At 64.0% G+C, this 12,207-nt stretch overlaps 2 protein-coding genes across 2 annotated transcripts; one reads left to right on the top strand and one right to left on the bottom strand.

Moving 5' to 3' along the window:
* Positions 1-408: 408 nt before the first annotated feature.
* Positions 409-4,359, bottom strand: P2RX3 (purinergic receptor P2X 3; the record flags this gene model as incomplete). The annotated part of the gene is made up of 12 exons (XM_083862589.1): positions 409-531; positions 638-715; positions 870-935; positions 1,036-1,129; positions 1,209-1,339; positions 1,885-2,026; positions 2,214-2,291; positions 2,373-2,466; positions 3,019-3,085; positions 3,157-3,228; positions 3,322-3,457; positions 4,220-4,359. 12 exons carry the CDS (start codon positions 4,357-4,359, stop codon positions 409-411), a joined length of 1,221 nt encoding a protein of 406 aa, XP_083718715.1.
* A 901-nt stretch (positions 4,360-5,260) lies between these two features.
* Positions 5,261-11,560, top strand: SSRP1 (structure specific recognition protein 1). Its single transcript, XM_083863176.1, has 17 exons — positions 5,261-5,322; positions 5,828-5,986; positions 6,168-6,353; positions 6,529-6,634; positions 7,110-7,300; positions 7,367-7,597; positions 7,687-7,790; positions 7,900-8,028; positions 8,188-8,409; positions 8,493-8,565; positions 8,962-9,100; positions 9,193-9,238; positions 9,713-9,836; positions 10,226-10,396; positions 10,630-10,712; positions 10,836-11,016; positions 11,278-11,560. The coding sequence occupies exons 2-17, from the start codon at positions 5,933-5,935 to the stop codon at positions 11,344-11,346; spliced, it is 2,109 nt and encodes a 702-aa protein (XP_083719302.1). The 5' UTR covers positions 5,261-5,322; positions 5,828-5,932; the 3' UTR covers positions 11,347-11,560.
* Positions 11,561-12,207: the final 647 nt, after the last annotated feature.

Below are 12,207 nucleotides of genomic sequence, written 5' to 3'. Positions count from 1 at the left end.
GACAGCACCCTGACCCCTCTTCCCTCTGCTGCCGGCCCCCAACCCTGCCCGTCGGCCTCCCAAAAACGCCCCACGCGCCTCCCCCAAGGCTGGACACGAGTGGGTGCTGCGAGCCACGGGTTTATTGGGGGATGGGGGTGCAGCCCCCGGCATGGAGACAGGGAGGTGCTGGGGGAGCACCCAGGGCAAGGGACAGGGCTGGGGGACCTCGTATGGACACTGGGATGTACTGGGACAACCCGGGGTGGGCACCGGGGACAGTCAGATGCTGATGGGGCTCACAGGGGGATCAGTGGGAACTGGGTGGGCAATAGGAGCCCGGCGGGGGTCCCGGCCAGCCCCTCACCAGGCCGTGGGCTGCCCCACAGCGTGGCAGACAGGCGGGGGGCTGCCCCATGGGCCCCGGGGCTAGAGGCCGAGGGAGAAGGTGCCCGAGTCGGTGGATTGCTTGTCCCGGGAGCTGGCCTCCAGCGCCCCGGGGGGACACGCCTTGGGGCTGGCAGGGGTGGTGGGCAAGACATCTTCTGACACCTGTGGGGCAGGGAATGGGCGCTGGGTGAGTTACTGCACCCGGGGGGGCCAATCGAGCCCCCCAGAGGTGTCCCCATCCCCAGGGCGCCCCGGCCCCGTGTCTGACCTCCTCGAACTTGCGGGCTTTGTAGTGCTCAGCGCCCTTGAGAAAGTTGAGCAGGATGATGTCACACAGCACCGTGCCCTGGGGGTGGCAGTGTTGGGGTGGGGGGGGCCGTGTTATGGAGCACCCCCGGACTCCCACAGAGCCAGGCTGCTGTCACCCCATGACCATGGGATTTCCCTCTTTTTCCCTGGGAGGTGTCACCACTCCAGGGCTGAGAACATCCACAACTCACCACACCGATGGAGGTGAAAGCGGCCACCGTGTTGATGAGGGTGGGGACAATGCCAAACTTCCCGGCCTGGAGGAGCAGAGCTTGTTGGCCGGAGTCCCCGGCCTTGTTGGCCAGAGTCCCCAGCCCCCCTGTGACCCCCCTGTGACCCTCCCGGCCCCACACATACGCTGCCATACACCAGGACGTCAAAGCGGATCCCAAAGGCCTTGATGAGGGTGCGGCGCTCAGAGCCGTTGGGCCAGCGGTAGTATCTGGCGTGTCTGCGGGGACATGGGGACATGGGGACAGGAGCCATGCCAGGCAGTGCACACCCCTGTGCCATTCGTGTCCTGGCCATACCTGAAGTTGTATCCAGGGGCAGGGGTCCGGCCCAGGCTGTCCAGGCGGGTGAAGGAGTAGTGGGGCAGGCAGCGCTCCCAGGCCTGGTCCAGGTCACACACCCACCCGATCTTGATCCCCAGCACCCCGCCCTGCCCCAGCCCTGCATCAGCACCACGGACCCTGGCCCCGTGGTGCCAAGCCCCCACACTTTCACAGTCCTGCATCCCATGGCCCCATGCTCCATGTCCCGTGAACCCACATCCCACATTCTCATGTCCCCAAGCTCCACATCTCCCTGCACCCCATGTCTCAAATCCCCATGTCTGTGCACTCCATGTCCCCATGTCCCACATCCCGAACTCCATACACCCACGTCCATGTCCCTGTGTCAAATCCCACATCATCACTCTGTGTCCTGCTTTCCTGTATCCCCATATTTTTTTCCCAACATCCCTCATCCCTGCATCCCATGTCCCTGTCCCCATGAAGCCCACATCCCCATCCTCCATGTCCACATCCCACCATCCCATACCCCCCCCATTCCATGTCCCATGTCGCCATGTCCCACATCTCATGTCTCTGCGTCCCCAAATCTCATGTCCCCATGTCCTTACATGCTTGTACCCCTATGTCCCCACACCCATCCCAATCCCTCCCCCGCCATGCCTCCCGTGTCCCCTGTGTCCCCGCTCACGGTGGCAGCCAGCACAGGGAAGTCCTGCCCAGCCAGACGTGCCACATCTCCCAGGCGCAGGATGGGGCACAGGGGCTGCAGCTGTGGGTGGAAGCGACACCGGCCCAGCTCCGTCCCACTGCCAGGGGGTGGCAGGTTGGTCCTGGTGACACAGAGGGACACGGGGGACACGGAGGGATGTGCCGTCAGGCAGCAGTCTGGGGTTCATGGACCCCCATCCCGGTGTCCCCCCACCATCTTGTGCCTGTGTCTGAACATTCCCTGTCCCCATGTCCCTGTGTTACCACATCCCTCTGTCCTCGTGTCCCCCCATGTCTTGTGCCACTCACTTCTCAAAGCCGAAGAGTGGGAAGCGGATGCTGTTCTTGATGAGGAGGGTGAAGTTCTCAGCTTCCAGCATGACGGGGCTAGAGGAAAGGGAGTGATGCTGGGGACACGGCAGGGGGCATGTCCCCTGCTCCTCTCCGTGTCCCCCCGGCCCCACTTACACATCAACGGTGTCCACCTCGGGCGGGCACCAGCCCTGGATCTCGCAGGAGCGCAGGGTCGTGTTGTAGGGGACGCAGCGCCCTGTCAGCATCCCTGGGACCCCTAACCCCTGTCAGTACCCCTGAGACCTCGGACCCCTGAACTCTGTCAGCACCCCAGGACCCTTGTACTCCCGTCAGTACCTCCGGGGGCACCCCTGAGACCCCAGATCCTCGTCAGCACCCCTGGGACCCCTGGACCACTGTCAGTACCCTCGGGAGCACTCCTGAGACACCAGATCCCCGTCAGCACCCCTGGGACCCCCGGACTACTGTCAGTACCCTTGGGATCACCCCTGAGACCCCAGATTCCCGTCAGCACCCCTGAGACCCCAGATCCCCGCCAGCACCCCTGGGACCCCTGGACCACTGTCAGTACCCTCAGGAGCAGCCCTGAGACCCCAGATCCCTGTCAGCACCCCTGGAATCCCTGGATTCCCATCGGCAACCCTGGGACCCTTGGCTCCCCCAGACCTCCGGCTCCCCCATCAGAACCCCGAGCCCCCCCAGTCCCCTAAGCCCACCAAGGGTCCCTCAGTCCTGCCCGTGGTGGCTCCCCCGGCTCCCTCCGAGCCCCGCAGCCCCCGTCACCCCCGGGGTCTCTCACCGTTGCTCGTGCCCGGGCTGAGCTCCCGGCAGTCCCGGTCCGCCGAGCAGTGGAACGCGGCTTCGCTCTGCGGGGCGGGGGTCAGCGGACGGGGGGCTCATCGAGGGGTCCCCCCGAGCGCCCCCTGCCCCCCCGCACCTCCGGGCACACGCCCTGCTCCTGCTCCTCGGTCCGGATCTGCTTGGTGACCACCACGAACACCGAGGTGCCCTGAGGGAGGTCGCTGTCACACGACCCGTCCGCGGGGAGGGGAACTGAGGCGGGGGTGGCCCCGCGGCCCTCAGCGATCCCCCCGGCTCTCACCTGGGGCGGCGTGACGTAGTCGGCCGTGTCCATCACCTGCCCCGCGTAGCGCCCCACGCCCTTCACCTTGGTGACCACGGAGGACTCGATGGCGGTGTCCCGCACCTGGTACGCTTTCTCATGGAGGAACACCCAGCTGGGACAACACCGCGGGTGACGCTGGGGACAGCCACCCTCGGACACCACCGGCATCCCCCGGGCTCCGCCTGCCCCTCCCCGGCGCCCTCCGGACCCGCCTGTGACCCCCGGCCCCCCGGAGCTGTGCGGGTCCTGAGAGCCGCTCGTCACCCCCCGCCGGTGGCTGCTGTCACCCCCTGAGAGCACTCGGGGACAGGGACCCCCTCCTGTCATCCCCTGGGGCCGAGCGGCTTCTCTGCCCCTCAGTGTCACCCACACTGTCCCCTTCCCGTCATCCACCCGAGATGCTCTCCTGGCTGTCCCACTTGTGTCACCCGTAACGACACTTTGCTGTCCCCATCATGTCACCTGCGCTGCCACCCTCCCGTCACCCGCACCGGCACGCTCTCTGCCTGCCCCCCTTGTCACCCGCAGCCACATCCTCTGTCCCGCCTTGTCAGCCGGCACACTCTCCTGGCTGTCCTCATCGTGTCACCTGCCCCGGCACACTTGAATTCCCAGCCCCGACACGTTTTGTCACCCGCTCTGCCGTCCCTCCCCTTCTCCATCACCCCCTACTCCCGACCTGGCCACCCCCTCACCCCGCGTGACCCCACTGCCACACGCCGTCATCCCCATCACCCCTGTCACCCCTGGGTGTCACCCGCAGCACAGGTGGGAGTCACCGCGGTGCCGGGAAGAGGCTTCGGGGGTGTGTCCCGGGGGATGTCCCGGGGCGGGGTGTCCCGGGTTTGTCCCGGCGGCTGCCAGGGGGGCTCACCCGACGAAGTAGGCGAGGATGAGGAGCTGGACGACGCGGTTGACGACGCCCACCACCCAGCTCTTCACCACCACCGACTTGGTGGTCTCGTAGGAGAAGAAGTCGCTCACCCAGCGGGTGCGGGAGCCCGAGAGGGACATGGGCAGCGCGGGGGACGGCCGGCGGCGGGGTTACCGGCAGGGCAAGGCAGAGCTGCGGGAAGGGCAGCGGCAGGCAGGGCTGCGGGAGCGGAGGGTGGTGCGGGAAGAGCAGGGCAGGGGTGCGGGCAGTGAGCGGGGATGCGGGCAGGGCAGGGCAGGGCAGGGCAGGGCGCAGGCAGGGTACCGGCAGGGCACGGGCAGGGCGCGGGTACCGGCAGGGTGTGGGCAGCACCCGCAGGGGTGCGGGCAGTCAGGGCGGTGCGGGCGGGCGGAGGCGGGGGCAGGGCGGGGGCCGGGGGCGGGGGCACGGCCGGGGGGGACGGGAGGGGTCTCCCCCCCTGCCTGAGGGGATGGAGGGATGCAGCCGGGGTCTTTCCCCGGGATCCCTGCGGTGGGGAGCCCCAAATGAGGGACACATTTGGACACCGGGGAGCCCGGCGTTGGGGTGCACGTGGGGGTGCGCCCCAGGCTGGGGATGCCTGGTTTGGGGGGGGACACCCCTGCGGGGGAGCACGAGGGGGGTACCCTGTTTGTGCGATTTCGGGGGTGCCCCGCTCCGGGCCGCCCCCATTGTCCGGTTCCTACACTTTGGGGGGCACCGGGTTTGGGGGGCGGGAGGTGGGCCCCACACGAGGTGACGCCACGGGGCTCGCCCCGCGCTGGCCAATGGGGTCCCTCCTCCATTCTCTCTGGGGTTCTGTGCGGGGCGGAGCGGCGCCCGGGGGGCGGGGTCACGACCGCTCTGGCCCCGCCCCCGCCGCCTCGGTGGGCGGGGTCCTCCGGCGCGTTGCGGTGCCGCCCGCGGTGCGGCGGCCAGCGCTGCACGGCTCCTCCCCGTCGCCAGGGGGCGTCAGCGCGGACCGGCGCCATGGCGGAAGTCCGCGCGACTTCCGGCGGCAGTGGTGGCGGCTCCGCGCGGTTCGTGCTGCGCAGGCGGGAAAAGCGGCGGCAGCGGCGACGGCGGTGCGGGGGGGGCTGGGTGGGCTTGCCCGGGGGATGAGGGGGGGTGTCTGGATCTCGCAGGGGGGAACCCGGAGTCAGGGGAGGCCGGGCTGGGAGGGGGAACAGGCCTGAGATGGGAGTAGACTCGGGGCGCGGGTGCAGGCCTGAGGTTGGAGGGAGGCCTGGGGGGCGCTTGGGAGCCGAGGCCCGGAAGGAATTTGGGGTGCGGTGGGTGGTTTGGGGTGCGGAAAGGCCGCATCAGGGAGGGGAAGGGCAGGGGAGGGGGGATTGGAGAGATGCGATGACACAGCGGTGGCCGAGAGGTGCGGGAAGGGGGGGCCCTGGGGCCACGGCACATCCAGGGAAGGGGGCGAGAGGGGCCCCGTCAGTGCGTCAGGTGCCACCGCGAGAGGCAGCGTCCGAGACTGGGGGTGAGGGCAGTTTTTGGAGTGAAGTTTGGTTTCGGGGGCGCTGGGGAGGGCCAGGAGGCCGTCGCCAGCCCGGCTCACTCGCTGTCCTCCCACAGGTGCCGTGACTGACTCCTCTGCCGCTGCCCCGGGCATGCCGGGCTGGGGGGGCTGCTGAACCTCCCTGAGCTCCTCCCCGTCCCCTCCCACACCCCGCAGCCGCCATGGCCGATACGCTGGAGTTCAACGAGATCTACCAGGAGGTGAAGGGGTCCATGGTAAGTGAGGGGACACGGGGATGGCCCCAGGGGCGCTTCCTGGGTTGGGGTGTGGATGGGTGTGGAGGATGAAGCTGTGGCTGGTCGGTGGTGTGGGTGCTTGGAGGGCTGCACCCAACGCAGATGTGGCTGTTCCACGGTTCCATGGGACTGGGTCCCCTCATGCCCAGTTCTCCCACAGAATGATGGGCGGCTGCGGCTGAGCCGGCAGGGTGTCATCTTCAAGAACAGCAAGACAGGGAAGGTGGACAACATCCAGGCCTCCGAGCTGGCCGAGGGCGTGTGGCGGCGTGTGGCGCTGGGGCACGGCCTCAAACTGCTCACCAAGAACGGCCACGTCTACAAGTACGACGGATTCCGGGAGTCGGTGAGTCCCTGTTCCTGCTCCCGCCGCCTTGGCCCTGCCCCAGATCCAGCTGTGCTCCCTGCCAGCCCCAGAACAGCTCTGCTCCCTGCATCTCCATGCCCAGGAGCTGTGTCTCACCTGGGGCTCTGGGCGCTGGTGGTTCCTGATGGTGTTCCCTCCCTCTTGCCCAACCCAGGAATTTGACAAGCTCTCAGATTTCTTCAAGGCCCACTATTGCCTGGAGCTCGCAGAGAAGGATCTGTGTGTGAAGGGCTGGAACTGGGGCACGGTGAGGTTTGGAGGTGAGTTCCAGTGGCAGCCTGAGGCCATGGGGTGGGATGTTCCCACCAGTGTAGCTGTTCTGCTGCCCCAGCCAGTCCCTTAGGAGCAGCTGCTTTCTAGGGATATCCTCAGGGACAGTGAGGTTATTTGCCATCTCAGGAGAGCAGGAAGGCCCTGAATCCCAGGGGACTGTGCTTAGTGTGGAATCTGCATGTGTGGCAGAGCTGCCGTTCTTCAGGGAGCCAGGGGCACTGGTGGATGTGCCTCCAGCTCAGGGACCACGACATAAGGAGTCAGACAGTTCCTTTTTATGTGTTCCTGATCAGTGCCAATTTCCAGGGATGCAGTCAGAAGGGAGAAAATCGGGAGATTTTGGAGGGTGAGAATGTAGTGATGAGAGCAGAGGCACTGCTGGATTTTGGGAGAGGAGCGAGACTGTGGCTGGAGAGGGGATTTGTGGGGCACAGCTCTGAGCTGGCTGTGGTGTCCCCACAGGGCAGCTGCTGTCCTTCGACATCGGGGAGCAGCCGGTGTTCGAGATCCCGCTCAGCAACGTGTCCCAGTGCACCACGGGCAAGAACGAGGTGACGCTGGAGTTCCACCAGAACGATGACGCCGAGGTCTCGCTCATGGAGGTCCGGTTCTACGTGCCCCCCACCCAGGAGGACGGCGTGGACCCCGTGGAGGTGCGTGGGCTGGCAGGAGGGCGGGGGCTGGTGGCGAGGGACCCTCGGTGACCGCTTCCCTCGCAGGCCTTCGCCCAGAACGTGCTGTCCAAGGCAGACGTGATCCAGGCCACCGGAGATGCCATCTGCATCTTCCGGGAGCTGCAGTGCCTGACGCCGCGCGGGCGCTACGACATCCGCATCTACCCCACCTTCCTGCACCTGCACGGCAAGACCTTCGACTACAAGATCCCCTACACCACCGTGCTGCGCCTCTTCCTGCTCCCGCACAAGGACCAGCGCCAGATGTTCTTTGTGGTGAGTGGGAGTGGCTCAGCCCTCCCCTGGAAGAGCATTAAGGGTGGTTTGGGGGGGTTTTGTGTCTTCACTTCCTCTTCTCTTTCCAGATCAGCCTGGACCCCCCGATAAAGCAGGGCCAGACCCGCTACCACTTCTTGATCCTGCTCTTCTCCAAGGATGAGGACATCTCCCTGACCCTCAACATGAATGAGTGAGCTCCCCCGATGCCACACCACTTCCCAGACTCCTCCCTGAATCCTGAGGGAAGTACTTACCCCCCGGACCCTGTTCTCACCCCTGCCCTTCTTTCCTCCATACAGGGAGGAGGTGGAGAAGCGCTTTGAGGGGCGGCTCACCAAGAACATGTCAGGGTCCCTCTACGAGATGGTTAGCCGGGTGATGAAGGCACTGGTGAACCGCAAGATCACCGTGCCCGGAAACTTCCAGGGGTGAGCAGCTGCAGGGCCAGTCCCTCTCTTTCCACCGCATTCCCATGGCCAGGCGGAAAGGGCTCTCTGTGTGATTCATGCCAGGGAACAGGGCCTGTTTGCCAGGGCTGTGCACAGGGAGGGTGTTTGTCCCAATGGACAGCAGTGTTTGTCCTGCAGGCACTCTGGAGCCCAGTGCATCACGTGCTCCTACAAGGCCAGCTCGGGGCTGCTGTACCCTCTGGAGAGGGGCTTCATCTACGTGCACAAGCCCCCCGTGCACATCCGCTTTGACGAGATCTCCTTCGTTAACTTCGCCCGCGGCACCACCACCACCCGCTCCTTCGACTTCGAGATCGAGACCAAGCAGGGCACCCAGTACACCTTCAGCAGCATTGAGAGGTGGGTGTGGGCTGTGGGGCCTGCCTGGCTGTGCCCACCAGGGCTCCCCAGCACCCCTGGCCCAACCGTGCCCTTTCCCACAGGGAGGAGTATGGGAAGCTCTTTGACTTCGTCAATGCCAAGAAGCTGAACATCAAGAACCGGGGGCTGAAGGAGGTATCAGCCACGCGCCCGCTGGCGCTAGCGCTGCCTTCTTCCAGAATCCAGCTGCTTTTCCCTCTTTTTTTCACCTCTCTTTTCTCTCCTTGCCCTTGTAGAGGAAAAAGGTCCGTGCGATATCCCTTCCTCTTTGTCCTCCTCTTCCTCCTCCGGGTGCAGGTTTCCTGTGCATGGCTGTGGTGGTCTCTGACTAACCCAGTAACCCCCAGTGTGGTGTGCGAGGGCCCCCATAACCCCCATAACTGCTCTGTCCCTTTCTCTGGGCTCTGAGGGGGGAAGGAGGGGACATGGCCATGTCTGTCCCCTGCCCTGTGCATGCCCAGGGCTGTGCTCACCCAGCGCTGTATTCCAGCGGGGAACACAGGGAGCAGCTCTCATCCCGCCTCTCCGCAGGGAATGAAGCAGAGCTATGATGAATATGCCGACTCTGATGAGGACCAGCACGATGCCTACTTGGAGAGGATGAAAGAGGAGGGCAAGATCCGGGAGGAGAATGCCAATGACAGCAGCGATGGCTCTGGAGAGGAGACAGGTGAGGGCTGGGGTTGTGAGGGGCTGCCCTGGTGCTCCAGCTTCTGCTCCCCGTGATGACCAAAAGCACTGAGCCCTCGCTTTCTCCTCCAGATGAGTCCTTCAACCCTGGAGAAGAGGATGATGACGTGGCTGAAGAGTGAGTAGAGGCCAGGCAGGGCTCTATCCAAAAGCCCTATAGGAATGTGCTGTTCTAGGGCTGTGTGAACATTGAGAGACGCTCACAAGTATGACTGGGATCACCTGGATTTGGGAATGTTGGGCAGCTGGGGCAGTTCTGGTCTCACTTCATTGTAATGGCATTAGGCAGTATGAGAGAGTTCTGGAAGGGCACCTGGGGAGGCCTTGGCTGCACTTTTCAGGAAAGAGAACAGCTGGGAGGAGGGTTAAAGCCCCAGGCTGGGGTGAAGATGGCTGGGAGTTGTGGGGGGAGCTTGAAGCTGAGCCCTGGCACCACGAGAGGTCCAAATATCCAGGAAGCAGAACACGATGGGCCGTGTTCGTGGAAGGCCACTCCCCTGAGGGCTGTTAACGGGAGCAGGGCAGCTCCAGCCCAGGAAGCCTGAGGGCTGTGGTGCCTGGGGGGCAGCTCTGAGGCTGGTGGCCCCTGCAGGTTTGACAGCAACGCCTCAGCCAGCTCCTCCAGCGGTGATGGCGACAGCGACCGTGATGACAAGAAACCGGCCAAGAAGGCCAAGATCGTCAAGGACCGCAAGCCCCGCAAGAAGCAGCCAGAGGTGAGGGGCTGCTGGTGAGGGGAGCAGGACCAGCTCCTGGATTGGGATCGGGTGGGCCACAGCCCCACCTGAGCTGCCTCACCTCAGTCTCTGCAGCACTCACCAGTGCCCTGGCCAGAGCTGTTGTCCAGGCCTGGCGTCACTGCCTCCAGATGGGTCCAGGCTGAGCCTCTCCCAAGGGCATGTTGTTCCCTTGGCCAGCCTATCCTGGTTGTCGTTTGGCTGTTCTCCAGCAGCCTGATCCCCAGATGTGACCCCCCTTCAGCCCCTCACTCTCCCAGGGCTGCAGCTGGATTGCTGGGGGCTGCAGTGGCAAGGCGAGCAAAGCCTGCTCTGAGGTGTTGGGTGAGGGGTGCATTGGGATTCCATGGGTGTTCTCCACCTCCCAGAGCAAGAAGGGGAAGGACCCCAACGCTCCCAAGCGCCCGATGTCAGCCTACATGCTCTGGCTGAATGCCAGCCGGGAAAAGATCAAGTCAGACCACCCTGGCATCAGCATCACTGATCTGTCCAAGAAGGCTGGGGAGCTCTGGAAGGCCATGTCCAAGGAGAAGAAGGAGGTGAGGGATGGGCAGAGCTGGGCCTGGTACGGGAGGGGAGGCTGGATATGCAAGACTCTTCCTCGCTCCTGGGAGCCTGGAGCTGCACAAATGGGGAATTGGGAAGGGGTGGGGACATCTTCGGGCTGGTGAGCTGGGTGATCAGAAGTAGGAGCAGGGTGGGGAGCAGGTGGGTGCTTGGAGGATGGTGGAGGAGGAGAGGGGGCCTTGCTGACCCTGTGCTCTGGCTGCAGGAGTGGGATCGGAAGGCAGAAGATGCCAGGAGGGACTATGAGAAGGCCATGAAGGAATACAGCAAGGCTGACAGCCACAGGGGGTGAGTGTGCTGGCAAGGGGCTGGCAGGGCTTGGCCCCACAAAATCGGGCTGTTCCCAGGGCCAGTGCACTGCCAGCCAGGTAACGCTACTCCTCTCCCCTCTGCCTACCCAACCCCACGCAGGGAGAAGTCAAAGAAAAAGAAAAAGAAGCAGGAGAAGCTGGTGAAGGGGAAAGGCGACAAGAAAGGCAGCACCTCCAAGTCTGCATCCTCCAAGTCCCCGGCTAAGGGCATGAGTGACAGCTTCAAGAGCAAGGAATTCGTGTCTAGCGATGAGAGCTCCTCTGCAGAGAGCAAGAAGGAGGTGGGGGTCACAACTGGGGGAGGTCCTGGTCCCTCTTTCCTGGGGAGCAGCTATCTGGGAGGGACCCAGCCCCTCTTCCTTGGGTAACATCCCAGTGGTTTCTGCTGGAGAGGCTAGGTCCTTCTGATACCTCATGTCTGTGGTAATTGGACATCCCTCGAGGTGTCCCCAAGTCACCACCATCACCCTGTCCCTGCTGTAAGGGGGGATTCTGCCCTGCCTTTATTGTCCCCTGCTGACCTCTTTGTCTCCTGCCTGCAGGACTCAGAGGACGAGGGAGCTGCCAGCCCAGCCCCCAGCTCAGAAGACTCTGCATCCGGCTCGGATTAGCCCCATCCTAGCTGGCTCCAGGCTGGATCCCAGGTCGGGAGAGGACTGGGTGGGCCGGCCCTATGGCAAGGACCAGGGTCCTGGGCTCTGGATGGCTCCCACCTGGGAGCAGGGCCAGGTTCCCCTGTCCCCCCAGCACCCCGTGGTGGCAGGAAGTGCCAGAGGCTCCTCAGTCCCTCACCTCTGTATCCCATCAATTTATTTTTTCTAAACACTTGGGTTTCTCTTCTTTCCTTCCTTCGTTGTTTTTTTTTGTTGTTGTTGTTGTTTTGTTTTGGTTTGGGTTTTTTGGTGGGGTTTTTTTTGGTGTTTTTTTTTGTATTTTGGGTCTGTTCACATGGCAACTTGGGTTGAATAAAAAAAAAACCCTACTTGATGGTGTTTGTGTGGGTGTGGGGCTGGCTCCCCCATCCCTCCTTCCTTCCTGCAGCCATCCGGGAGCTCATTCCCCTCCTTGAACGGCTTCCAGAGCTGACTTCACTCTCTCCCCACCCTCCATTAGCGGCCCCCAGCCCCTGCTCAGCCATCAGGGCACCTAATTACAGCCCCTCGCTCGATCCTGATGCCATTTGGGGGTTTTTCTGCCTCCCTCATGAGGGGGTTGATCCGATTAAGGCCTGTTTCCCCTCCGGTGTTGATTGCAGCCGATTCCCGGTCTGGAACCAGCCCCAAGGGGAGCCCATGGCTGCCTGTTCCCCCCTCCTTCCACTGCCTTTACTGGCACCGCTGGGATGGGGCTACGGGGAAGCAGGAGCCCCCCCGGGCGGAAGCCGCGGTCCGCGGTGGGCACAAGGGACCCTAAATGCCCCAAATGGCTGGGGGGCTCTATTGTCACAGCAACCTCCACCGAAACACGCATTA

This window comes from Zosterops lateralis (genome assembly GCF_965231275.1).
Source record: "Zosterops lateralis genome assembly, chromosome: 6".
Lineage (NCBI taxonomy): Eukaryota > Metazoa > Chordata > Aves > Passeriformes > Zosteropidae > Zosterops > Zosterops lateralis.
This window is presented reverse-complemented; position numbering and strand designations above follow the sequence as displayed.

Bases quoted from the DNA above. Each gene is read 5' to 3' on its own strand.
- SSRP1 (XM_083863176.1), top strand. From the start codon at position 5,933: ATGGCCGATACGCTGGAGTTCAACGAGATCTACCAGGAGGTGAAGGGG. The intron at 7,791-7,899 runs GTGAGCTCCCCC...TCCTCCATACAG, and splicing joins CTGACCCTCAACATGAATGA to GGAGGAGGTGGAGAAGCGCT. The intron at 9,837-10,225 runs GTGAGGGGCTGC...TCCACCTCCCAG, and splicing joins CCCGCAAGAAGCAGCCAGAG to AGCAAGAAGGGGAAGGACCC.